Raw genomic sequence first — 27,069 nt, 5'->3', positions numbered from 1 at the left:
TCAATTATTACAAATTTGAAGCATGCCTTATTTTTTCTAACAAATATTTTTGCTCAACATGTTTTGCCAAGGCATTGCCTACTGCTGTCATATGTTCATTCATAATTTCAGAGCTTCTTGTCGTCACTACAAAGATTCTATTCACTACAATAAATAGGTTAACAGATGAGGCAGTATTTTTTGAAAAAGAATGTGCAGAACTCAAAAGGAAATTTCGAGAAAGAGAGTACCCCGAGGACATCATTAATAATTCTTGGATAGAAGTTAAAAGTGTAAGTGAACATAAGGTAGCAAATGCAAATAGCAAGTCCAAAGAAAATGAAAAGGGTTTTTCCTTATCATGTGTTTTAGACAATTCAGTAGATAAAAGTAAAATCAAAGGAATAAGCAAGAATAATTGGAGATTCTTAATGAATTTTCAATAAATTAAAAATGTTATAGGGGGAGACCCTGGCTTTGTCTCAAAAAGAGGAAAGAGTTTAAAAGACTTTTTTAAGAAAATGTATTTATGCTCAAGTATGTCTGATGTGTTGGAAGTGGGGATGAAAAGATGTAACAGTTGAAAGTTATGTCAATATATGAAAGAAGTCACGGATTTTGTAGTGACAGCAAGAAGCTTTGAAATTAGGTTGAATAATTTGTATAATTGCAGGTCCAAATATGTGGTATACATGGGTGTGTGTGAATTATGTCCAGCATTTTATGTAGGAAGAGCCATTAAAGAATTCTACATGCGAGTGAATGAACATAGAAGAGTAGTAGGCACGGCTGATGTAAGCAATGCCTTGGCAAAACATGTTAAGCAAAAAAAATTGTTAGAAAAAATAAGGCATGCTTCAAATTTGTAATAATTGATGAAGTCAATGGTTTTGATCACAGGTCTGATGCAGAAGATGAACTGGATTGAAAAGAATATTGCTGGCAAATCAAGCTGAATGGAAGCGTATACCCTGATTTAAATGACAGAGAAAACTTTAAAGTTGTTCTTAGAAGGAAAGGGTTAAGGCGTTAAGTGCTTTGGGTCACATTTTGTTGTTATTAAGTATTTAAATATGTTTGTTCATTACACAACTTGGTCTGAAGAAGTTCCATGAAGGGAATGAAAGTGCTTACCAGTTGGATGTTTATGTAATAAAGTCATTTTGTGTTTTTAGCCATTCTTTTTTTATTATTATGCCTTTTTACGGCTGTTTTCATTTGTTTGTTTGGAGTTTCATGAGGTATCCTTCTAGAACATTATTTCTGAATCCTCCAAGCTGTTATTTACTTCAGTTTTAGAGCTGACATTACCCCCTGCTCTGGCAGGTATTGCCGTCATCTCAAACACTGTCCTCCCAGCCTCTACTGTGCTATGAACAAGACATGCACACGTTCCCACATACAGCCAAAGAAGTTCGCCAATATCCTGGCCAAATTTCCCCTTGCAGTATAAATACCTCCTCGTGTCTTCCCTGAAAAAAGTCTACTAGCCCAGTGGGACTAACCCAGTCAACACAGGAAAAATAAATAAAATAAACAAACAATTCACACACACACACACACACACACACACACACACACACACACACACACACACACACACACACACACACACACACACACACACACACACACACACACACACACACACATATACACACACACACATATACACACACACACACACACACACACACACACACACACACACACACACACACACACACACACACACACACTAGTGCTACAAATTTAGATTCACTGTTACAAAATGAGCAGATCAGAGGATAAGGCACTTTCATCCAAAGAGACCCCCCCACGTCTACCAGCAGTTACAACTACTTTGTTGACTATATACGCCTATTGTAATGAAGACATGAATAATATGTACTGTATTGGTAGCTTTGGATGAACTACTTGAAATTGTATAAACCTCACTAACATTGAACATAACATCCAGCTATATGTAACACTTTTTAAATAGAAGATAAGACCATAAGAAATATGAACCCCCTAATAACATATGGAAAGTCAATAAACACAATCTCTGCAGAAGTAAAAGCCATCTGAGTAATACCACATTAAAGAATGATATTACTAATGCAGAGGTTTTTGCTGGCAAACAACTTTGCTTTTAAGCGCTTTATCAATCAAGGGCAGCAGGCACTGCATTTAAGAATAAATTGCCTGTGTTGCATTAAAAAGTAGTGTGTCTGTGATTTTGCCCAAACATTTCCTGAACTTGATCACCTAAGCAATAGGAAATGTCTCTCAAACAACAACAGGTTCATGCTTACTAGGCATGCAGTCTTGGAGATCATTAAGAAGCCTGGCATAAATTTCAACTGCTCCAAAGCATTGTCTAGTTAAATGACTTACTCGTTGTCACACAGGACATAAAGGAGGCTCCAAAGCATTGTCTAGTTAAATGACTTACTCGTTGTCACACAGGACATAAAGGAAGCTCCAAAGCATTGTCTAGTTAAATGACTTACTCGTTGTCACACAGGACATAAAGGAAGCTCCAAAGCATTGTCTAGTTAAATGACTTACTCGTTGTCACACAGGACATAAAGGAAGCTCCAAAGCATTGTCTAGTTAAATGACTTACTCGTTGTCACACAGGACATAAAGGAAGCTCCAAAGCATTGTCTAGTTAAATGACTTACTCGTTGTCACACAGGACATAAAGGAAGCTCCAAAGCATTGTCTAGTTAAATGACTTACTCGTTGTCACACAGGACATAAAGGAAGCTCCAAAGCATTGTCTAGTTAAATGACTTACTTGTTGTCACACAGGACATAAAGGAAGCTCCAAAGCATTGTCTAATTAAATGACTTACTCGTTGTCACACAGGACATAAAGGAAGCTTTGTCACACAGGACATAAAGGAAGCTCCAAAGCATTGTCTAGTTAAATGACTTACTCGTTGTCACACAGGACATAAAGGAAGCTCCAAAGCATTGTCTAGTTAAATGACTTACTCGTTGTCACACAGGACATAAAGGAAGCTCCAAAGCATTGTCTAGTTAAATGACTTACTCGTTGTCACACAGGACATAAAGGAAGCTCCAAAGCATTGTCTAGTTAAATGACTTACTCGTTGTCACACAGGACATAAAGGAAGCTCCAAAGCATTGTCTAGTTAAATGACTTACTCGTTGTCACACAGGACATAAAGGAAGCTCCAAAGCATTGTCTAGTTAAATGACTTACTCGTTGTCACACAGGACATAAAGGAAGCTCCAAAGCATTGTCTAGTTAAATGACTTACTCGTTGTCACACAGGACATAAAGGAAGCTCCAAAGCATTGTCTAGTTAAATGACTTACTCGTTGTCACACAGGACATAAAGGAAGCTCCAAAGCATTGTCTAGTTAAATGACTTACTCATTGTCACACAGGACATAAAGGAAGCTCCAAAGCATTGTCTAGTTAAATGACTTACTCGTTGTCACACAGGACATAAAGGAAGCTCCAAAGCATTGTCTAGTTAAATGACTTACTCGTTGTCACACAGGACATAAAGGAAGCTCCAAAGCATTGTCTAGTTAAATGACTTACTCGTTGTCACACAGGACATAAAGGAAGCTCCAAAGCATTGTCTAGTTAAATGACTTACTCGTTGTCACACAGGACATAAAGGAAGCTCCAAAGCATTGTCTAGTTAAATGACTTACTTCGTTGTCACACAGGACATAAAGGAAGCTCCAAAGCATTGTCTAGTTAAATGACTTACTCGTTGTCACACAGGACATAAAGGAAGCTCCAAAGCATTGTCTAGTTAAATGACTTACTCGTTGTCACACAGGACATAAAGGAAGCTCCAAAGCATTGTCTAGTTAAATGACTTACTCGTTGTCACACAGGACATAAAGGAAGCTCCAAAGCATTGTCTAGTTAAATGACTTACTCGTTGTCACACAGGACATAAAGGAAGCTCCAAAGCATTGTCTAGTTAAATGACTTACTCGTTGTCACACAGGACATAAAGGAAGCTCCAAAGCATTGTCTAGTTAAATGACTTACTCGTTGTCACACAGGACATAAAGGAAGCTCCAAAGCATTGTCTAGTTAAATGACTTACTCGTTGTCACACAGGACATAAAGGAAGCTCCAAAGCATTGTCTAGTTAAATGACTTACTCATTGTCACACAGGACATAAAGGAAGCTCCAAAGCATTGTCTAGTTAAATGACTTACTCGTTGTCACACAGGACATAAAGGAAGCTCCAAAGCATTGTCTAGTTAAATGACTTACTCGTTGTCACACAGGACATAAAGGAAGCTCCAAAGCATTGTCTAGTTAAATGACTTACTCGTTGTCACACAGGACATAAAGGAAGCTCCAAAGCATTGTCTAGTTAAATGACTTACTCGTTGTCACACAGGACATAAAGGAAGCTCCAAAGCATTGTCTAGTTAAATGACTTACTCGTTGTCACACAGGACATAAAGGAAGCTCCAAAGCATTGTCTAGTTAAATGACTTACTCGTTGTCACACAGGACATAAAGGAAGCTCCAAAGCATTGTCTAGTTAAATGACTTACTCGTTGTCACACAGGACATAAAGGAAGCTCCAAAGCATTGTCTAGTTAAATGACTTACTCGTTGTCACACAGGACATAAAGGAAGCTCCAAAGCATTGTCTAGTTAAATGACTTACTCGTTGTCACACAGGACATAAAGGAAGCTCCAAAGCATTGTCTAGTTAAATGACTTACTCGTTGTCACACAGGACATAAAGGAAGCTCCAAAGCATTGTCTAGTTAAATGACTTACTCGTTGTCACACAGGACATAAAGGAAGCTCCAAAGCATTGTCTAGTTAAATGACTTACTCGTTGTCACACAGGACATAAAGGAAGCTCCAAAGCATTGTCTAGTTAAATGACTTACTCGTTGTCACACAGGACATAAAGGAAGCTCCAAAGCATTGTCTAGTTAAATGACTTACTCGTTGTCACACAGGACATAAAGGAAGCTCCAAAGCATTGTCTAGTTAAATGACTTACTCGTTGTCACACAGGACATAAAGGAAGCTCCAAAGCATTGTCTAGTTAAATGACTTACTCGTTGTCACACAGGACATAAAGGAAGCTCCAAAGCATTGTCTAGTTAAATGACTTACTCGTTGTCACACAGGACATAAAGGAAGCTCCAAAGCATTGTCTAGTTAAATGACTTACTCGTTGTCACACAGGACATAAAGGAAGCTCCAAAGCATTGTCTAGTTAAATGACTTACTCGTTGTCACACAGGACATAAAGGAAGCTCCAAAGCATTGTCTAGTTAAATGACTTACTCGTTGTCACACAGGACATAAAGGAAGCTCCAAAGCATTGTCTAGTTAAATGACTTACTCGTTGTCACACAGGACATAAAGGAAGCTCCAAAGCATTGTCTAGTTAAATGACTTACTCGTTGTCACACAGGACATAAAGGAAGCTCCAAAGCATTGTCTAGTTAAATGACTTACTTGTTGTCACACAGGACATAAAGGAAGCTCCAAAGCATTGTCTAGTTAAATGACTTACTCGTTGTCACACAGGACATAAAGGAAGCTCCAAAGCATTGTCTAGTTAAATGACTTACTCGTTGTCACACAGGACATAAAGGAAGCTCCAAAGCATTGTCTAGTTAAATGACTTACTCGTTGTCACACAGGACATAAAGGAAGCTCCAAAGCATTGTCTAGTTAAATGACTTACTCGTTGTCACACAGGACATAAAGGAAGCTCCAAAGCATTGTCTAGTTAAATGACTTACTCGTTGTCACACAGGACATAAAGGAAGCTCCAAAGCATTGTCTAGTTAAATGACTTACTCGTTGTCACACAGGACATAAAGGAAGCTCCAAAGCATTGTCTAGTTAAATGACTTACTCGTTGTCACACAGGACATAAAGGAAGCTCCAAAGCATTGTCTAGTTAAATGACTTACTCGTTGTCACACAGGACATAAAGGAAGCTCCAAAGCATTGTCTAGTTAAATGACTTACTCGTTGTCACACAGGACATAAAGGAGGCTCCAAAGCATTGTCTAGTTAAATGACTTACTCATTGTCACACAGGACATAAAGGAAGCTCCAAAGCATTGTCTAGTTAAATGACTTACTCGTTGTCACACAGGACATAAAGGAAGCTCCAAAGCATTGTCTAGTTAAATGACTTACTCGTTGTCACACAGGACATAAAGGAAGCTCCAAAGCATTGTCTAGTTAAATGACTTACTCGTTGTCACACAGGACATAAAGGAAGCTCCAAAGCATTGTCTAGTTAAATGACTTACTCGTTGTCACACAGGACATAAAGGAAGCTCCAAAGCATTGTCTAGTTAAATGACTTACTCGTTGTCACACAGGACATAAAGGAAGCTCCAAAGCATTGTCTAGTTAAATGACTTACTCGTTGTCACACAGGACATAAAGGAAGCTCCAAAGCATTGTCTAGTTAAATGACTTACTCGTTGTCACACAGGACATAAAGGAAGCTCCAAAGCATTGTCTAGTTAAATGACTTACTCGTTGTCACACAGGACATAAAGGAAGCTCCAAAGCATTGTCTAGTTAAATGACTTACTCGTTGTCACACAGGACATAAAGGAAGCTCCAAAGCATTGTCTAGTTAAATGACTTACTCGTTGTCACACAGGACATAAAGGAAGCTCCAAAGCATTGTCTAGTTAAATGACTTACTCGTTGTCACACAGGACATAAAGGAAGCTCCAAAGCATTGTCTAGTTAAATGACTTACTCGTTGTCACACAGGACATAAAGGAAGCTCCAAAGCATTGTCTAGTTAAATGACTTGCGGATTGTCACACAGGACATAAAGGAGGCTCCAAAGCATTGTCTAGTTAAATGACTTACTCGTTGTCACACAGGACATAAAGGAAGCTCCAAAGCATTGTCTAGTTAAATGACTTACTCGTTGTCACACAGGACATAAAGGAAGCTCCAAAGCATTGTCTAGTTAAATGACTTACTCGTTGTCACACAGGACATAAAGGAAGCTCCAAAGCATTGTCTAGTTAAATGACTTACTCGTTGTCACACAGGACATAAAGGAAGCTCCAAAGCATTGTCTAGTTAAATGACTTACTCGTTGTCACACAGGACATAAAGGAAGCTCCAAAGCATTGTCTAGTTAAATGGCTTACTCGTTGTCACACAGGACATAAAGGAAGCTCCAAAGCATTGTCTAGTTAAATGACTTACTCGTTGTCACACAGGACATAAAGGAAGCTCCAAAGCATTGTCTAGTTAAATGACTTACTCGTTGTCACACAGGACATAAAGGAAGCTCAAAGCATTGTCTAGTTAAATGACTTACTCGTTGTCACACAGGACATAAAGGAAGCTCCAAAGCATTGTCTAGTTAAATGACTTACTCGTTCTCACACAGGACATAAAGGAAGCTCCAAAGCATTGTCTAGTTAAATGACTTACTCGTTGTCACACAGGACATAAAGGAAGCTCCAAAGCATTGTCTAGTTAAATGACTTTTCGTTGTCACACAGGACATAAAGGAAGCTCCAAAGCATTGTCTAGTTAAATGACTTACTCATTGTCACACAGGACATAAAGGAAGCTCCAAAGCATTGTCTAGTTAAATGACTTACTCGTTGTCACACAGGACATAAAGGAAGCTCCAAAGCATTGTCTAGTTAAATGACTTACTCGTTGTCACACAGGACATAAAGGAAGCTCCAAAGCATTGTCTAGTTAAATGACTTACTCGTTGTCACACAGGACATAAAGGAAGCTCCAAAGCATTGTCTAGTTAAATGACTTACTCGTTGTCACACAGGACATAAAGGAAGCTCCAAAGCATTGTCTAGTTAAATGACTTACTCGTTGTCACACAGGACATAAAGGAAGCTCCAAAGCATTGTCTAGTTAAATGACTTACTCGTTGTCACACAGGACATAAAGGAAGCTCCAAAGCATTGTCTAGTTAAATGACTTACTCGTTGTCACACAGGACATAAAGGAAGCTCCAAAGCATTGTCTAGTTAAATGACTTACTCGTTGTCACACAGGACATAAAGGAAGCTCCAAAGCATTGTCTAGTTAAATGACTTACTCGTTGTCACACAGGACATAAAGGAAGCTCCAAAGCATTGTCTAGTTAAATGACTTACTCGTTGTCACACAGGACATAAAGGAAGGTGGAAAGATTCAAACTGCACCCTTGGCACAGGAAGCAGCTGATTAACAAGTCAGAGCTGCAGTCCTCTTTGCTTACTGATAGACTAACAGTTTTAACTAAATGCTGAAATCATTTTGAATCTGATCTTATAAAGAAAGCTGTGTTGTAGTGATATACAACAATGACTACCTACTGGATGCTGAAGATCCGATGGTTCTGATCTTCACTGAATAATGCAGACTCCTTGACTTGCCAAATGTAAAACACTGCATTTGCTGGAGGCTGTAAAGAAAGTACTACAAAAATATATTACAAAATGCAACATATTTAGTTTGTTACACAATCTAGGCCTATTAATGAATTCATTCATTCAGTATGCAGTTTATAAAGCAAAACAATTACAGACAATATCAATTCTTTAGCAGTAACTTTTGTTCAACAACCTACGAGTCATACACAAATCAGAAATATTACTGCATACAGCATACAGTTATTTTTGTGTGGGGGAGTTACACACTTGAAGCACATCTACATCTGATTTTTGTTGATCTGCCTAGGTCTTCTCTGGAAGACTGCTCTAAATCACTTAAAAAGTTATCATAACATGTTTAGCATTAACATATATTGGTCTGGCAGGTGGATTAAGGCTCTTATCCCCTGTACCTAAGTTACAGGGTTTGACCTCTGGCAAACCCCCTAACTAAGTGAGGCATTAAGCCCTCATAACTATGTGGGGCATTACACACACACACACACACACACACACACACACACACACACACACACACACACACACACACACACACAAACACACCTCTCTTGTAAATGAAAGCTAACTCCCAGTGAACCAAAGCACTCACCACACCTGCAAGGCTCTCTAACTCTCTCTCTCTCTATATACATCTGCACATATCTCCAGCAAAAGAAAGCCAACTCCTGCCATTGTGCAAACGTTTAGACACCAACCATGTTAGTTTTGCTTCTCGTACTAAATCTCATGCCCATACTTGCTCCTGTTTTATTGACAGAAGGCAGGCAGCAGCAGAACTTATAAGCAGGAAAACAACTTTTTTTTTAATTATTAAAGTGACAGTGCATATTCACTCAAAAAACAAAACTTTTTTTTAATTTAATGTTGTGCGCTGAACTCTGCCAGCATGAGGTCCTAGGCAACTGCCTAGGTCACCTGTCACAGGACCCAGCCCTGTATATTGGTTTCTCCAGCATGTTCTATTTATGTTACAGGCAAAGATAAGGCCCTTGAATATGGTATTTCCGGTGTTGTTTATTTTGCGGATGTGCAAGAGATCCACGGATCTGAGGATGCAGTATATGCTAGGCATAGATTGCCTCTCAGTAAGCTGTAGGAAGTTCAGAACAGAAGTAGGGCTTTAAAGCAATCTGTGTAGGGCAGGGTATTCATACTGTGAATTCTCCCAGTGAAAAAAACTTTAAGGGTCTTCCAAATGTTGCAAGTGTCTGGTTAGGTACATTCCAAAGGGGGCATTGTAGTCAATTATGTGTTTGATAAGGGCTGAGTAGAGACCTTATCAGGCCAACTGCACATAACACTTCAGATTTTGTTAGCAGCTGTAAAGGTTTGAGACTTGACTAAATAGTTATTTGGCCTATTAGCTATGTCCCACCATCTGGCATTGGATGGCACACAGCACTGAGTGCCAGTACTATAACAGTAAATGTTTAACCAGCTCATGCCACCCACTACTGTCACCCAAAGGTCAGCTGTACATTTCATGCACCATCCTGCAGTGTGCCCTACATAGTCAAACAGCAACTACACCATCTGATAACCTCAAGCAAAGTGGTGCTCTGTACATTGCAGAAACTTCCTAACAGTGCTTGGGATCCTCAAACATCACCATTGAAAATCAGGCAAAGGCTAGCCACTCATCACAGACACTGTCTAACAATACTCTGGGTACTCTACCAACACTGTCTAATAATACCCGGAGTACTCAACCAACACTGTCTGACAATACCTGAAGTACTCAAGCAATGCTGTCTAACAATATCTAGGGTACTCAATCAATACTGTGTAACAATACTCAGAGTACTCAACCAATACTTCCTAACAATACTCAGGGTACTCAACCAACACTGTCTAATAATACCCAGAGTATTCAATCAACAATGTCTGACAATACCTGGAGTACTCAAGCAATGCTGTCTAACAATATCCAGGGTACTCGACCAATATGGTCTAACAACTCCTGGAGTACTCAACCAATACTGTCTTAAAATACTCAGGAAACTCAACCAATACAATCTGACAATGCCCAGAGCATTCAACCAAACTGTCTAACAAATACTCAGAATACTCAACGAATATCAATGGCCTTGACTATACTGTCAGTAACCTGGGTTTAGACTGTGGGTCTCGTTGCCAGAGCAGCAGGCCAATGGACTAGCTAATGTGGCCAGTGCCCTGCTTTTTCTCTGTGGGTAGAGGAAAATAATTTAACTGACACAAATCTGATCCCAGATGGAGAACTGCAGTGCAGTAGATTTCAAGACAAAACAGTAACTTGAAGCCTATGTCACATTATTTGCATGTGCCCTTCTATTATTCCCTTGTGTCTTGGGGTCTGAGGGAATATAGTTTTCAGAGGAAAAATGAATTCTGCATACACAAATGATGGTGCCATACTAAATGCTGTCCTGATGGTTTCTGGGCTAGGTTATAAGTGGTTTAGGGGCAAGGTGTAAGAAGCACTGATTATCCAAGGATGAAATGGAGACTAGAAAGCTAGAAGGCTGTCTGGTGGGAAAAGAAGCAATATGGCTGCTGTTCTTAAACTTCATGCACAAACATGTTGCATCTTAAAAGACTCATTTAGTAAAACATTTCAACAACACAAGAGAGCAATTTAAAGACAATACTATTTCTTGAAATGCACAGTGTGAGATTTAAAATTAGTTTTTGCTGACAAAAATGAAGAAAGTATGGATGAACCAACCAATGCACATAAACCAGACTACTTTCGAAAGGTATTCACTAATCATGAACTAAAATGTTTTCATTCTGTCTGTAATTTTCATTAAACATTTACTGAAGGGGGAATGTTTCAGTCAAAAGTACGTACAGGTAAATTATTAATAAGTAAAAGGACATACAAATGTAAAGGTGCAAGTACCCTCTGTTGTACGCACCCACATACAGACACACCCACACAAAACAATAACCCGTACATACATGACTCATCCACACACAGTCTCAGGCACACTACAATAACAAGCACACCCGGACACAGATCCACTGTACATACAGACGAACACATCTACAGACTGACACACCTCTCACACAGAAACACACATACACTTCAACACACCTACACACAAACTTGTACACCAAATAACTCAGTCACACACAGACCTACATCTCACAGAGGAACACACAAACACAGCCAACCTGCCACACACAAAACATACAAATGAACACATAGCATGTAGTATATGTAAATATTCACACATCTGCATGCACACTTTATCAGAAATGCACAGACCTAAACACTGAAGCACAGTCTGCTATAGGCACATCTGCATAAGCATCCTAAGATATTAAACTTACATAAGAGTATGTGTATGTGTGAACATTACGAATACACTCACAAGCACTTGAAAAGAAACTTCTCTGATTAATGATTGTTATCAGTTCTGCATGGAGGTGAGCACAAAGGAGAATGAAGCTTTTTTGCTGAATAAAGGAATACATAGCAGTTTTTATGATTTGGAATAAAGTTAGTGTTATCATCCAGCCAAGAAGTATTTGAACTTTTCTTTGTTATGACCCAGGTTTATTATAGATGGTCTCCTGAAGGTGATTGACCTCTGTGGCCCTACCATGGCGCACATACTGGGATAGCTAACTGCACTGAGGGTAGCTGGCACACTTACTGGGATAGCTGCCTGCACTGAGGGTAGCTGGCATACTTACTGGGATAGCTGCCTGCACTGAGGGTAGCTGGCACACTTACTGGGATAGCTGCCTGCACTGAGGGTAGCTGGCACACTTACTGCGATAGCTGCCTGCACTGAGGGTAGCTGGCACACTTACTGCAATAGCTGCCTGCACTGAGGGTAGCTGGCACACTTACTGGGATAGCTGCCTGCACTCAGGGTAGCTGGCACACTTACTGGGATAGCTGCCTGCACTGAGGGTAGCTGGCACACTTACTGGGATAGCTGCCTGCACTGAGGGTAGCTGGCACACTTACTGTGATAGCTGCCTGCACTGAGGGTAGCTGGCACACTTACTGGGATAGCTGCCTGCACTGAGGGTAGCTGGCACACTTACTGCGATAGCTGCCTGCACTCAGGGTAGCTGGCACACTTACTGCGATAGCTGCCTGCACTCAGGGTAGCTGGCACACTTACTGCGATAGCTGCCTGCACTCAGGGTAGCTGGCACACTTACTGCGATAGCTGCCTGCACTCAGGGTAGCTGGCACACTTACTGGGATAGCTGCCTGCACTGAGGGTGGAATTCCAGGAAGAAAAGATAAATAGTGAGGCATGGTCATCTGGGAATTGTGCCCAAAATGCCCAACCCACTTTCAAAGAATATTTGTCACACAGACAAAAGGTAATCCAAAGGGCATAACTAAGGTAACACGCAGTCTAGAGTAAATGCCCAGGACTGTAGTGCTCAGGGTCTAAGTAGCCAATGGACTAGAAAAGCAGAGGAACAGGAAATGGTTAAAAGTAAATGTAACAGAAATGTCTGACAAGGTGACTAAAATACAACAGGAAACGGCGTTACACTAAAATGTACTGCAGCAAATGTTGTACTATAAAGATGAAAACCTGAGATTTAGGGAGATGTGTGGAAGTCCTATTTTGCAGAAGGGTTAGTAGTTTTCTTGATTGGCCATCTGAAAGCCATAATGGAAATCAGTGCACAAGTGGTAATCAAGAATGAATATAATAAGCAAATACGAATGATAACAGAAAGGGGTAATACAAGATCTGTGCACTAAAAATTTCCAGTCTCCCACCAGGACACAAGTGCTCTTCAGCAATTACATTCTGCTTGCCGAGCACACTCAAGCAAATCTGCAGTCTACAGCTACCACCCCACCCATACAGTCTAAGAAGGAATCAGTACTACAAAACTAAACAAGGATATACATTTTGAGCCTCAAGAGCAGGGTCAGCCCACCCAGGCATTCTACTTGTATGTTTTATGAGAGTGAAGCTATTACATTAGCAGTATGTCTTAGTAGTTCTCAGCTTGCTAATAAAACTGACTGTTGTAGCCTTGTGTCCTCCCCACCCCCCCACTAGTACAGTAATCCTAACTGTCCAATAGACAGTATACATTTAATTCACATCCCTGTGACTACATTAACCATCAAGCAGCCCTCTCAGTGCTTTCTGCCTTAGTTTGTATCCCTTGGAGGCCCACCTGTTTATTTGCTTCTCTATACATTTCCTTTTATTGCTAATGTATCTCCCTACTCTAATCTGTGCACAAACTGGTTACTAATCAGCAAGTCAATGTGAAGACACACTCCCAACCTTAATAAACTTTGCTGTCTCTTCTCTCCTTCACTTTACAGGTAGTTTGAATTATTACTTACCCCCTCTGAGGTCTTCACTGATTTCCACTGATTGCCTCTCTGGTTTCTTTTCATTCCACCTGGTTTACACCCCTTGTGCTATCTCCCTCCCCCAATACTAAGTCTATATTAGAATCCTGCTGAGCATGGAGCCATCTTTAAATTTCTAGTCTCCCACCAGGACACAAGTGCTCTTCAGCAATTACATTCTGCTTGCCAGTAAGCCATTAGACCTCAGGAATTTGTTTAAAGTGTTCAGATTTGTAAAGTAATACTTTCTTGGTTGGCTCTACCCCGCTCAGTTCGCCCTCGCTAATGCTCGGGCTCTCCTCGCTCCCCTGCCCTGCCCCCTATTCCCTCCTGCCCCCACTACCTCTACATTTATAGTAATCACAGCCACACCCTCAGCTCACCCTCACATCACCTCCACCAATCACAGCTCCTTAAGTCATATCACATTATACCACACCAACTTGCTCCACACAAAATACTCCCAATCACTCTCATTCCCACTAGGCATTTTTTACATCACCAACACTATTTCCCCATCCACATATAGTGCAGCCCTATAATTCCTGTTCAAACCCCCCACCTAGAAACAACTTAAACTTTATAACCATGACTATCACACAACTAAGTCTAGTCTGTCTTCTCATAATTCTTTACAACACCACAAGTTATCACTCTAGCAATATCCCTAAACTTAGTAGCACAACACTACATTATGCACTCTTGTATACAGACACCACACATTATAATAATATCTGCCCACAGTTATTCACGAACTACATAACAGACCAATTCAGAACTAAACACATATGCTCTCATTCCTACTCCAAAAAAACACAATACTTTCTCACACTTCTCACCAAACTCCAACATCTGTATAACCATTTTAACTCCAGGCTCACCAAAAGTGGGGATATACACCCCAACCCAGGCCCAAATCCATCCTGTCCAACACAAACTGCTCCAACACAACTGTCAGAATATAACACCCCCACTTTCTTCATCCCTGGACAAATCAACAACAGCAGCAAAACCAACCATCTTTTATGCTAAATATTAATATTAGAAGTATCAAAAATAAAATACCTGAACTCCCGACCACAATAGCACACTACTCCCCAGACATAGTTGCTTTAACAGAAACCTGGCTAAATAAAAACATAGCTAACTCAGAAGTTCTCCCTACCAGCTACAATATCATTAGACAAGACAGACCACTTCGTAAAGGGGGTGGAACTGCCTTACTGTACAAGTCCAACTTAACTGTCCGTCAATTACCAAACTCCTACCCCTCCCCCAATAATTGGGCATACTTATCTCACAACTTCAACTTCACCCTAAAAAGGTCATCACCACAATTGCGATCTATATTCCACCTGGTAATGCACCTGCTAGCCTTGAAGACTTCTTATCCTGATGTTCTTCCACATACTCACAAGAAACCCTTATTCTGGGGAACTTCAACCTAGATTGGTTCACCTGTATATGAGAACCACCAAGTAATCTAATAAATCTCCATGGCTACCAGCAGCTAGTCCAAATTCCAACTAGATGTGATAAAAAATCTAAAAGGGAATCCATCCTTGACTGGGTCCTAACTAACAACCCCACATTGTACCCTCACACAGGCAGTCTCCCAGACACCTTAAGTGACCACAACATAATATACTTTATACGTACTAGAACAAGCATATGCAAAACCACTAACCATATATCCACTAGAAACACAAAAAAATTCACTCCTGAGGTCCTCAACACTTTACTCTGTAACTGTGACTGGACCCCCCCCCTAAAAACCCTCCCACTTGACCAGGCTGTAGCATATTTCAACAAAACATTTCTGCAACACCTAGACACTGTCGCTCCATTGCGCAAAATCAAGGTTAGAACATCTACAAACCCCTGGCTCAGTAAAGAAACCAAACAAATCCTCAAGTCCAGAGACACTGTCTGGCTTTACTATCAAAAAAACAAAGAAACACAAAGCCTAACTGAGTACCAAGAACTGCGCAACCGTGCAAAAAAATGCATTAGGCTGGACAAAAAATCCTACTACACAACATTACAAACTAAATACCAACACAACCTGCAAAAATTTTGGAAAAATGTAAACCAGCTAATAAAATCCACCCAAAAGGCTACCCCCAAACCAATCACCCCTGACACTAAAGTTCACATCGAAACACAATTCAACTCCCACTTTGTGAACTCAATTCTATCCTTAGTATCACAGGACAGTTCCTTCCTCACTATCCCCCCAACACAAATAACACTAATACAAGCTTTACCCTCAAAACAGTTTCCACCACTTCAATCAAAAGCATGCTCTCCAAACTAAAAACCTCATCAACAGCAGCCAACCTACTCCCCAGCTATTTCTTGAAACTCACAGCAGATGCTATTGCTATCCCAGTCTCCATTCTAATAAACAGATTAATTGTTGAAAACTATGTGCCCAAACTCTGGAAAATATCCTATGTTACACCCATACATAAAGGTGGGACCTCCACTGAACTTAATAACTACAGACCCATTGCTTTACTCTCCCCCTGGCCAAAATCCTAGAAAAATGCATCCATACCCAGATGCTAAACTATTTCCTAGACTGCAACATCCTGTCACCTACTCAGCATGGTTTCAGACCTGCCCATAGTACCACTACAGCCCTCCTCTGCTTCACAGACACAGTAAACCATCTCAAAAATGAAGGCCTACAAGTGTCAACTCTTTTTTTTGGATATGTCCAAAGCATTTGACACAGTCTCACACCAAATTCTGCTAAACAAACTAAACCAATATCATCTATCAAATTCCACTCTTACCTGGTTCCAAAGCTACTTAACTGACAGGTACCAAGCTGTGAAATGGGAAAATTCTCTCTCTCCTCAGCTGCCCATAACTATAGGAGTCCCACAGGGTTCTATCTTAGGACCACTACTATTCACAGTCTTCACAAATGACCTCCATACCTCCACACAGCATGCATCTATAATTCAGTATGCAGATGACACTACCTTAATCTGTGCTGCACAAAACATTCCCACACTCCTGCAAACAACTCATCTAGCATTCTCTGATGTTGAAAACTACCTTACCAAAGCCCAGCTTATCCTCAATCCAAAGAAAACTCAGCTTATGATTATAAACAGTTCTAACAAAAACACTAACCGTCAATTCACTATCTACTCCACAAATGCTACTCCAATTTCTCCAGTGGCACAGGCTAAGCTATTGGGAATAACCATAGACTCCCACCTAAAATTTGATAGTCATCTCAACTTAACTATTAAAAAAGTACATGCCAAACTGGGGTCACTACCGTATCAAACCGTTTCTTACCAACAACACAAGATCAGCCATTGCTCGCTCCCAACTTGTATCCACTCTACTGTATGAATCTCCCATTCTGACTAATCTCAACAAAACTGAACTAAACAAAATGAAAGCCTGATATAACAGAATTGCCCGCTTTACTGCAAATTGCTGATATAGAACTCATTACTGTACTGCTTTGAGACAGCTCCACTGGCTTGAACTGCCCAACCTCCTAACCTACAATCAGCTCTGCCTCTGTCATTCTATCTATTACCTCCCCAATAAGTGTCCTGCCCTCAAAAACCTAGTACAACATCACTCAGCCAAAAGGCCTCTTAGATCATCAAGCAAACTTCTACTAGAAGTCACCAACAGCTACAATAGCTTTGGAGATGCACTATATAGTAGTTCAGTGGCTAAAAAATGGAACTCTGTCCCTACTAGCATTCAAAACACATCATTCAAAGCCTCCTTTAAAGACCTCATCAGGCAACATCTCAAGCAAAGTTGGCAGTGCCATGACTGCTCCCCAGGCTAGTGAAAGCAGATCACATATACATACTAAATCTAGAGCACTTGATAATAGTTTTCAATCTTGCTCACAAACATTGGCTAATGTACAATGTATGTACTGTACCTGTGTACTATGTATGTATTCTACCTATGTTCCAGATTTCAGCTGTACACCACAAATCTATTAATTACCTTTATTTTTAAAATTTATATTTTTTGTTTGTTCTCTACACTGTAATTGTTTATGTGCTGCATACCACTGTAAAAACATGTCTCTTGTAATTTGTGTGTATACTGATCATGTCTAAATAACTAAATGTGTCTGTAATTTTTCTTTGTGGAGCTTTTCTCCCAGGGCCTCTGCTGAAAAAAGGCCTTTTCGGCTCAGTCAGACACCCCCAGTTAACAAATGTAAAATAAAACTAAAATAATTAAATAAATGTTATCATTTGCATGCAAAATATACATTTAGGAAAAATGGTAGATGAGGGTACTCATCAAAAAGTAAATGTTTTTCCATATTTCTTATTTATGTTATTTGTTTTACAGAAAACTGTGGTTTGCTAAGAAAATATGATAAATCTGTGACCGTCTTAAATCACATCAATGAGGCCTGTGATCCAGGACGCGATTATGGTAAATATCTTAGAATAGATACTTTTTGGGCAGTTTATCTCCCAACAGTTAATTGGAAAATTAGAAAAATGGACAAAGTTATTTAAAGATAATACAAAAGCAGTCTGGGAAATGTCAGTTAAGGGTCAGCTTCTGTAAAGCTTGTGGAAGCTATTAACAGACAGAGCAGCATGCCAAAGTAAGACTTTAACCCATCTACTGCAGATACGATTTCAGAAGATACGCTGAAGGCAGTCAGAGTACGTAGATATTCAGCACACGATAATTAGTGATTCTGCACACACCGGCCTGATTCCAAAACAAACCTAAATGCGACAAACTGCCGCACTGACTGTCAGGATGCTTGAATTGCGATTATCTTTTTGTAGCTTAGTTACTTCACAACATGATTGGACAACGAATTCTCATTACTAACAGATAATTTGCACTTTTTTTTGAGTGCGCCACTGATACTGTGATATTCCATTGTGCTCTGAGCTATTCTAAGTTTCTTGTACTACATTTGCATATTGCAATATTATCTGTATGTTTTTCGCTGATATTCGCGAACTGCGTAAGTTTCCACAAGGTTTATGGAATCTGGCCATGTACCCACTATGCTTTGGAAGAGAAGGGTGGGACTTATCCCAGCAGTGTAAACAAACTGCATAAATAATTTTTACAGACTGTCCATTTTTTATTTGACTAATGCACTGATTTTGTTAAGAGTACCTACACATTTAGAGAGTGCCTGAAATAAGTGTTACAAAACAGTGAAGTGTCTGTCTCCTATATCTTGGTAGTTCATTTACACATAGGAGGGGCTCAACATGTCATGCAGCTTACCTACATTAAAAGCATGGTCAGGACTGGATGCTAAATATATTATAAATGGCATGTTCTTCTTTTTTCAGTTTATAAAGTCAAGTTTCTTGCTGTGAATATTTCTGCAAGCTATGATCACTACACAGCCGAGATCTTGGAAGTTATCAAAGCAGGTAAGAACCTCAGAAAAAGAGTAAGACAGAAAATAGAATGCATTTCTGCGATTGTAATAAAGTGCATTAGTAAAATATAAGTTTATTTTACAATGGCTCTCATCTGCATTTCTGCTATTGTAATAAAGTGCATTGGTACAATATAAGCTTATTTTACAATTGCTGTCATCTTGTAGACCACCAATGACACTGCAGCTGTTCATGTCAGTGGCTCAGCAGATAGTGCACTCATCTTTAATGTCAGGAAGATCAGAAGGATATGGGTTCCATCCCCACCAGGTGCTTGGCATCATTTTCCATTAATGGCAATGTAGTGCAGCATAGGTGAAATGTGTGGGGAGGGGCTGCACTTCTGAGGTGCCATCTAGCATAGGTGAAATGTGGGGAGGGGCTGAACTTCTGAGGTGCCATCCAGCATAGGTGAAATGTGGGGAGGGGCTGAACTTCTGATGTGCCATCCAGCATAGGTGAAATGTGTGGGGAGGGGCTGCACTTCTGAGGTGCCATCCAGCATAGGTGAAATGTGTGGGGAGGGGCTGCACTTCTGAGGTGCCATCTAGCATAGGTGAAATGTGGGGAGGGGCTGAACTTCTGAGGTGCCATCCAGCATAGGTGAAATGTGGGGAGGGGCTGCACTTCTGAGGTGCCATCCAGCATAGGTGAAATGTGTGGGGAGGGGCTGCACTTCTGAGGTGCCATCTAGCATAGGTGAAATGTGTGGGCAGGCGCTGCACTTCTGAGGTGCCATCCAGCATAGGTGAAATGTGTGGGGAGGGGCTGCACTTCTGAGGTGCCATCTAGCATAGGTGAAATGTGTGGGGAGGGGCTGCACTTCTGAGGTGCCATCCAGCATAGGTGAAATGTGTGGGGAGGGGCTGCACTTCTGAGGTGCCATCCAGCATAGGTGAAATGTGTGGGGAGGGGCTGCACTTCTGAGGTGCCATCTAGCATAGGTGAAATGTGTGGAGAGGGGCTGCACTTCTGAGGTGCCATCTAGCATAGGTGAAATGTGTGGGGAGGGGCTGCACTTCTGAGGTGCCATCTAGCATAGGTGAAATGTGTGGGGAGGGGCTGCACTTCTGAGGTGCCATCCAGCATAGGTGAAATGTGGGGAGGGGCTGAACTTCTGAGGTGCCATCTAGCATAGGTGAAATATGTGGGGAGGGGCTGCACTTCTGAGGTGCCATCCTTCATAGGTGAAACATGTGGTGGGGGGCTGCACTTCTGATTTGCCATTGTTTCAGTAGTATTTGTATTACTTCAGTCATCTGTGTACTTCCTGAAGCTGTTGCAACTGATACACATGGGGCATCTAACAACCATGTTAACATGATGAGGAGAAGTAAAAGAACCGGGATTATTTCTACACAGTTCCCGCAGTGCTTAGTTTAGTATTTTTATTGAATCCGTTGTTTGTTTACATGCACTTTACTACTTATAGTGAAGCAAAATAGGGCATACCTACATGTACTGAAGGGAACTGCAGCTGGACAAGAGATACTTTGCTTTATTTAAGGTACAAACTGTCCAGGCTTTGTGTACATCTGCTGAGATGTAAGAAGAAAAGGATTGTTTTGATCAGTATATTGGAGTACTAAAGGAAATATTTCTCATCTCCTGAGTTGCCATTTAAATAAAAGACTGCTCTGACTCTAACAATATAACAACTGAAACTAAGAAATTCAAGTGAAATGGTGTACAGCTTGGGAAAATGTATTTCAGAAATGTACTGGCCTCAAGCACTCATAAAAACCAGATTTCCTGACAGACATCCTGATTACTTAACTGTCAGGAAAAGTTCATGGCAGGTGGTAACATTACAAAAACTGTTAAAAGTAACAGAAGAGCTGTATGTTTTCTTCTTTATTACTTTGAAACATTAAGTAATCTTCTTGCTTTTTGTACAGAAAAACAAGGTAAATGTAGATTATCTTCTTGGTAAGAGGGATGGCCCACTGCATATCTCATGATCCTATCGTTGCCAGAACTGGTGCAGTTTTATTTACATTTTATTTCTCTTTTGTTTACTGCTTGTCATCTTTTGGTTAGTGTTGAGGCAATGCATTGCTGCTGATATTACTGGCTACAGTGCTAACCCAGTACGAATGTCACGATCCTGTTCCACAGAAGTGAGACCAGTCCAGCACCCTACCCAAGCGGCTAGCAGTCTGGCTGAGTGCAGGCTCCTACTTCTTTTAGTGAGATGGCTAACAGCACACTATGTACAGTCCTGCTGGTTAGGGTGCTAATACAGTGCATCGCTCCCTATCCTTTGGGTTAGACGATTGGCTCAGCACACACCTCACAACCTGTCTGTTAGAAGGATGGTGCAGCTGACAGCTCATAAACCTTTTAATTAGAGGGCTTGCTAAGAGGTTTACAGTCCTGTTCATTAGATAGTTCATCAAGCAGACAGATTATAACCCTGTTACCTTAGAAGGCTAGCCCAACAGACAGCACAAGACCCTAATAATTAAGGAGCTGTCCCAACACACAGCTTATGAGCTTTTTAATTCTGTTTATGAGATGGTTGGTCAAGCAAACAGGTAATGATCTTATTAATTAGGGAGCTGACCTAGCATACAACTCATGATCCTTTAAGTAGGGAGCTGGCTGAGCACACAGACCAGAATCCTATTAGTTAGAGAACTAGCTAGCAGTTCACAGGTCAAAACACCACTGGTTTCAAGAAAAAAAAACATCAGCCTATCACTCTGTACATCAGCAATATTATAGAGAAAGCAACAATAAAATCAGACTTTCGAAAGGAATAGACCTGTGATACAGCATGCCTCTTCTAATAAGATTATCACAGTAGTATGACTTGTACCAAAGCTGTTATTAACAACAGTGTAGGTAAACAAATAGCATACTGCTTACCACGTCAGGACATCTGCTGTGAAAAGACACATTGCTGCTTGCAATGTGTGTCCATCTGTCCATAATAGATAACATAGCACAGCACATATGTGTCTGCACTGCAACGGATGAGGTACAACCTACATCAGCATATCTGTTGTAAACAGACAGAATGGTATCTATATCTGTAGCATTGCACTGAATTGATCTGATATGACCATTAAATCAAAACAAAAGCACAGCTCCAAAAACATTCTATAATTTGTTAATGAGGTAAGTGAACTAACTCATGTTGGGCCATTTATTGCCTTGATCTGGTCCTCGGGGGAACATCCCATGCCTCATAAGCACACTAATCAGAAGTAAGGATCAAACCCTGAACCTAGAGCTGCAGCAATGGTATTAACCTGTGCATCATCATGCTGTTTGCAGAACATGCCTGCCAGGACTTATTTTTCTTATGACAGGTTTATTGATGGTATTGAAAACTTAGCTTACAGTGAAGTGCATAAGGCCTTACACTGCTGTCCTACATTAAGTACTAAAACGGTTCAGGTAATGGTGTTATATACTGCAGTGTTTTCAAGCTATCCCATTATCTTTAGAATTACCCCTATAAAATCATTTCCAAAAAACATTTAATTCCAATACCATAAACACATATCCAAACTCTATCACAGGCTAATCAACATAGCTACTAAACTTATAATAAGTGGAGATATACATCCAAACCAGGACCTGACAACACCCCCTCAACGAACCCTCAAGGACAAAATATATATTTAACTTATCTCATAACAGCTCAGACTTGTTTCTTCTAACTTTAAATCACAGAAGTGCCGTTAATAAAACCCAAGAACTACATGCCACCCTCTCACACTATTCTGCAGATATAGCCATCTTAAGAGAGACTTGGCTGAAACCACACATTTCAGGTAATGAATCACCTGACTGGGCAGATAGAAAGGGGAAACGAGATCGAGGAGTCGCCGTAGTATTTGAGAATAACCTGTCACTGCAACCACTAAGTCCCAGTATACCAAATTTAAACAATACTGAGATATTTCTAACCAAATTACAGGTATATCGCCATAACAGCCATCTGTATCTCACCAGGTAATAATGTCGCTACTATACAACATATCCTATGGTACATTTCTAATGTCATTTCCCAAGAAACTATCATCATGGGTGATCCATATTCATTAAGGATATCCACACCTCCAAGCTAGTTGCTCAGCATAATGCATCCGAGGTTATCCAAGTGCAACTAACTCTTGGCAAAACTGCAATCCAGATTGTAGCTTGCTACAGATCACCCACCATGCCCCAGGATTCCCACTCCTCTTTTCTTGATACACTGGAAAATATTAAAGTACAACCCAACACTCTAATAATGGGTGATTTCAACTACCCTACCATTAACTGGGAAAACTACTCATGTACCAACTCTTTTGCTCAACGTTTTCTGGAAATCATCAATTCCAGTGCCTTGGATCAACTTATCCACACCCCCACCAGGGGCAGCAATATCCTAGACCTGGTCATCACCAACATGGGTGACTGGTGTTCCACACCAGAGGTCAGCTCCTCGTTGGTCAGATCCAACCACAAGCTAATCACCCTAGACATCCACATCCCGATCCCACCCCCCCCCATTAGGAAAACAACCGTAAAAAATTTCTCCAAAGCCAACTTCATGCTTCTTAAGACAGAAGTGGCAAACTTCACAACATCCATGCAGATGGACAATAGAGGTACAACTACTGAATCCTACACAAATGCACTTTATAAGCACTTACACGAGTGCATGGGTCGTGCTATCCCTAACAGAACCAAGACATTATCCTCCAAAAAAAGGAAGCCAATCTGGTGGTCTTCTGCCATAAACAAACTCTATAAAAGAAGAAAGAAACTGTTCCAAAAAAAGAGTAAAATCCCACGATTGGAGGAACTCCCTGGTCATCCTCAGTAAGAAGCTGAGATCCCTCATAAAATCCTCCAAAGCTAGTTATGAAAACAAAATTGCCACTGATTCTAAAGACAACCACAAAGCATTCTACAGCTATGTCAAGAATCTCAATGGCAACACTCAGATTTGCTCTGAGTTACAGCACAATGACACTAAATATACAGAACCAGCTGATATTGCCAACATCCTAGCAGATAGGTTCAGTGCTAACCTTACCCCCCTCGGAGCCCCTAAAGGGCCCATCTTTATACTGGAAGAATGCAAAGTTCCTGTAATCATGGCTGCACAGGTAAAAACCTCACTCTCCAAAGCCAAGAACACAGCATCCATGGGGCCTGACAACATCCCAGGCTGCGTTCTACATGAACTACAGAATGAACTGGCACCCCACCTAAGTATCATGTTCAATCATAGCCTCACCTCAGGCTTTGTGCCTATTGAATGGTGCACCGTGACGGTTATCACACTCCACAAAGCGGGGGCCACAACAGATCTCAGGAACTACCACCCCATTAGCCTGACGAGCCTGGTCTGCAAGGCCATGGAATGTATCATCATGGAACTCATAAACAAAGACATTGGATATCTCCAGACTATGGACCCCACACAGTTTGGGTTTGTAAAAGGCAGATCATGTCTTCTAAACCTGATAGACTTCTTTGAAGTAGTCACCAAAGCCATAGATGAGGGTAAGGTGGTTCACACAGCCTATCTAGATCTCGCCAAGGCATTCAATACCATCCCCCACTCTGGAATTATAGATAAACTCACTAAACTAGGTATAAATCCCTATGTCACAAGATGGGTTGCCAACTGGCTTACTGACAGAACCCTCACTGTGAAAGTAGCAGACTCCAAATCAGACTTCAGACCAGTGACAACTGGAATACCACAGGGTTCAGTCCTGGGTCCTCTCCTGTTTGGTATCTACTTCTCTGACGTACAGGCTAAAACAGAAGGTCTTTGGCTAACTAAATTTGCAGATGACTGCAAACTAGAAGCCATAATTGAAACTCCTAATGATGTGGACGTCCTACAAAAGGGCCTCACTGAGATAGATGCCTGGTGTCAAAGCCATGATCTCAAGCTCAATGCCAAAAAGTGCATTGTCATCCCCTTTAGAAAAAACTCTGTGCCCATGAACTACCACATAGGCAGTAGTCTACTTAACACCAAAAGTGTAATAAGAGACCTTGGGACACAGGTGGACAGTAGTCTATCCTTTGATAATCACATTGCCACAGTGGTCAGAAAATCCTTCTACGTGGCACACCTCATCACAAAAAGTTTCTCATCCAGAAAAAAAGAGGTAATTGTTCCCCTCTACTCATCACTCATTAGACCCATTATAGAGTACAATGCCCCTTTTGGTATGTACCTCACAAAACATCTACAACAACTGGAAACACCGCAGAAATACCTCACAAAAAGGATTACTGGCCTCAAACAGATGCCTTATGCAGACCGACTCAAAAAACTCCAGCTTTACTCCGTCGCATATTGCCTACTCAGAGGTGATCTTTGCCTAACATACAAAGCTATATCAAACCCAGAGCTATTGGACATGCTCCACTTAAAGAAATCCCAATCCCTCAGAGCTACAAGCTCCAGGGACCTAAACCTTGTCACCACAATAAACAGAACATGCTGGAGGGATAGATTCCTGTCCCAGAGACTTCCCATACTCTGGAACAGACTACCTATCTATGTCAAACAGAGCTCCTCATTAGCACTCTTCAAGAAAAATCTTGATGATTGGATGGGTAATAGGAAATTCACCCCGGGATCACTTCTGTGGCTCTGCTCGACAGGGGCACAGGAAAATAATTTTCTTGGGTGGCAAAAGCCAGGGTACCTTTTTGGCTGGGCTTGTATAGGCCCTAGGGCCAATGGCCTAGTACCTACCTATGAACCTATGAACCTATTTTAGCACAGACTGGATGACCTGTAGCTCACAAAATCCCAGCACTCACATCAATGGCTTCATACAAATTATCCAGAGTCCCGCCAGACTCAATAAAAAATCAAACAGACCGTCAATTCTCGACTGGACACTGCTTAACAAATCCAACCTATACCAAAATGCTGGCTATCTACCAGACAGTCCTAGCGATCACATGCTGACCTACCTCCTCAGGCAACATACCAACCCTATTAAATATACCATTTATCGCCAAATCCACAACAAGAAAAATTTTAATTAACCCCCATGAACTACCACATAGGCAGTAGTCTACTTAACACCAAAAGTGTAATAAGAGACCTTGGGACACAGGTGGACAGTAGTCTCTCCTTTGATAATCACATCGCCACAGTGGTCAGGAAATCCTTCTACGTGGCACACCTCATCACAAAAAGTTTCTCATCCAGAAAAAAAGAGGTAATTGTTCCCCTCTACTCATCACTCATTAGACCCATTATAGAGTACAATGCCCCTTTTGGTATGTACCTCACAAAACATCTACAACAACTGGAAACACCGCAGAAATACCTCACAAAGAGGATTACTGGCCTCAAACAGATGCCTTATGCAGACCGACTCAAAAAACTCCAGCTTTACTCCGTCGCATATTGCCTACTCAGAGGTGATCTTTGCCTAACATACAAAGCTATATCAAACCCAGAGCTATTGGACATGCTCCACTTAAAGAAATCCCAATCCCTCAGAGCTACAAGCTCCAGGGACCTAAACCTTGTCATCACAATAAACAGAACATGCTGGAGGGATAGATTCCTGTCCCAGAGACTTCCCATACTCTGGAACAGACTACCTATCTATGTCAAACAGAGCTCCTCATTAGCACTCTTCAAGAAAAATCTTGATGATTGGATGGGTAATAGGAAATTCACCCCGGGATCACTTCTGTGGCTCTGCTCGACAGGGGCACAGGAAAATAATTTTCTTGGGTGGCAAAAGCCATGGTACCTTTTTGGCTGGGCTTGTATAGGCCCTAGGGCCAATGACCTAGTACCTACCTATGAACCTATTTTAGCACAGACTGGATGACCTGTAGCTCACAAAATCCCAGCACTCACATCAATGGCTTCATACAAATTATCCAAAGTCCCGCCAGAC

The 27,069-nt window shown here is 40.9% G+C and overlaps 1 protein-coding gene across 1 annotated transcript in view; it reads left to right on the top strand.

Annotated features, from left to right (window-relative positions):
- The window catches only part of LOC122812305 (venom factor-like), a 1,464,680-nt gene that overhangs the window by 1,365,196 nt on the left and 72,415 nt on the right, over positions 1-27,069 (top strand). Inside the window, exons 31-32 of the mRNA XM_044084707.1 lie at positions 18,099-18,185; positions 19,079-19,162. Of these exons, the coding sequence (XP_043940642.1) occupies positions 18,099-18,185; positions 19,079-19,162 (171 nt within the window). The remainder of the gene's footprint in view (positions 1-18,098; positions 18,186-19,078; positions 19,163-27,069) is intronic.

This window comes from Protopterus annectens, chromosome 9.part0 (genome assembly GCF_019279795.1).
Source record: "Protopterus annectens isolate FY-2018-M chromosome 9.part0, PAN1.0, whole genome shotgun sequence".
NCBI classification, from domain to species: Eukaryota; Metazoa; Chordata; order Ceratodontiformes; family Protopteridae; genus Protopterus; species Protopterus annectens.
This window is presented reverse-complemented; position numbering and strand designations above follow the sequence as displayed.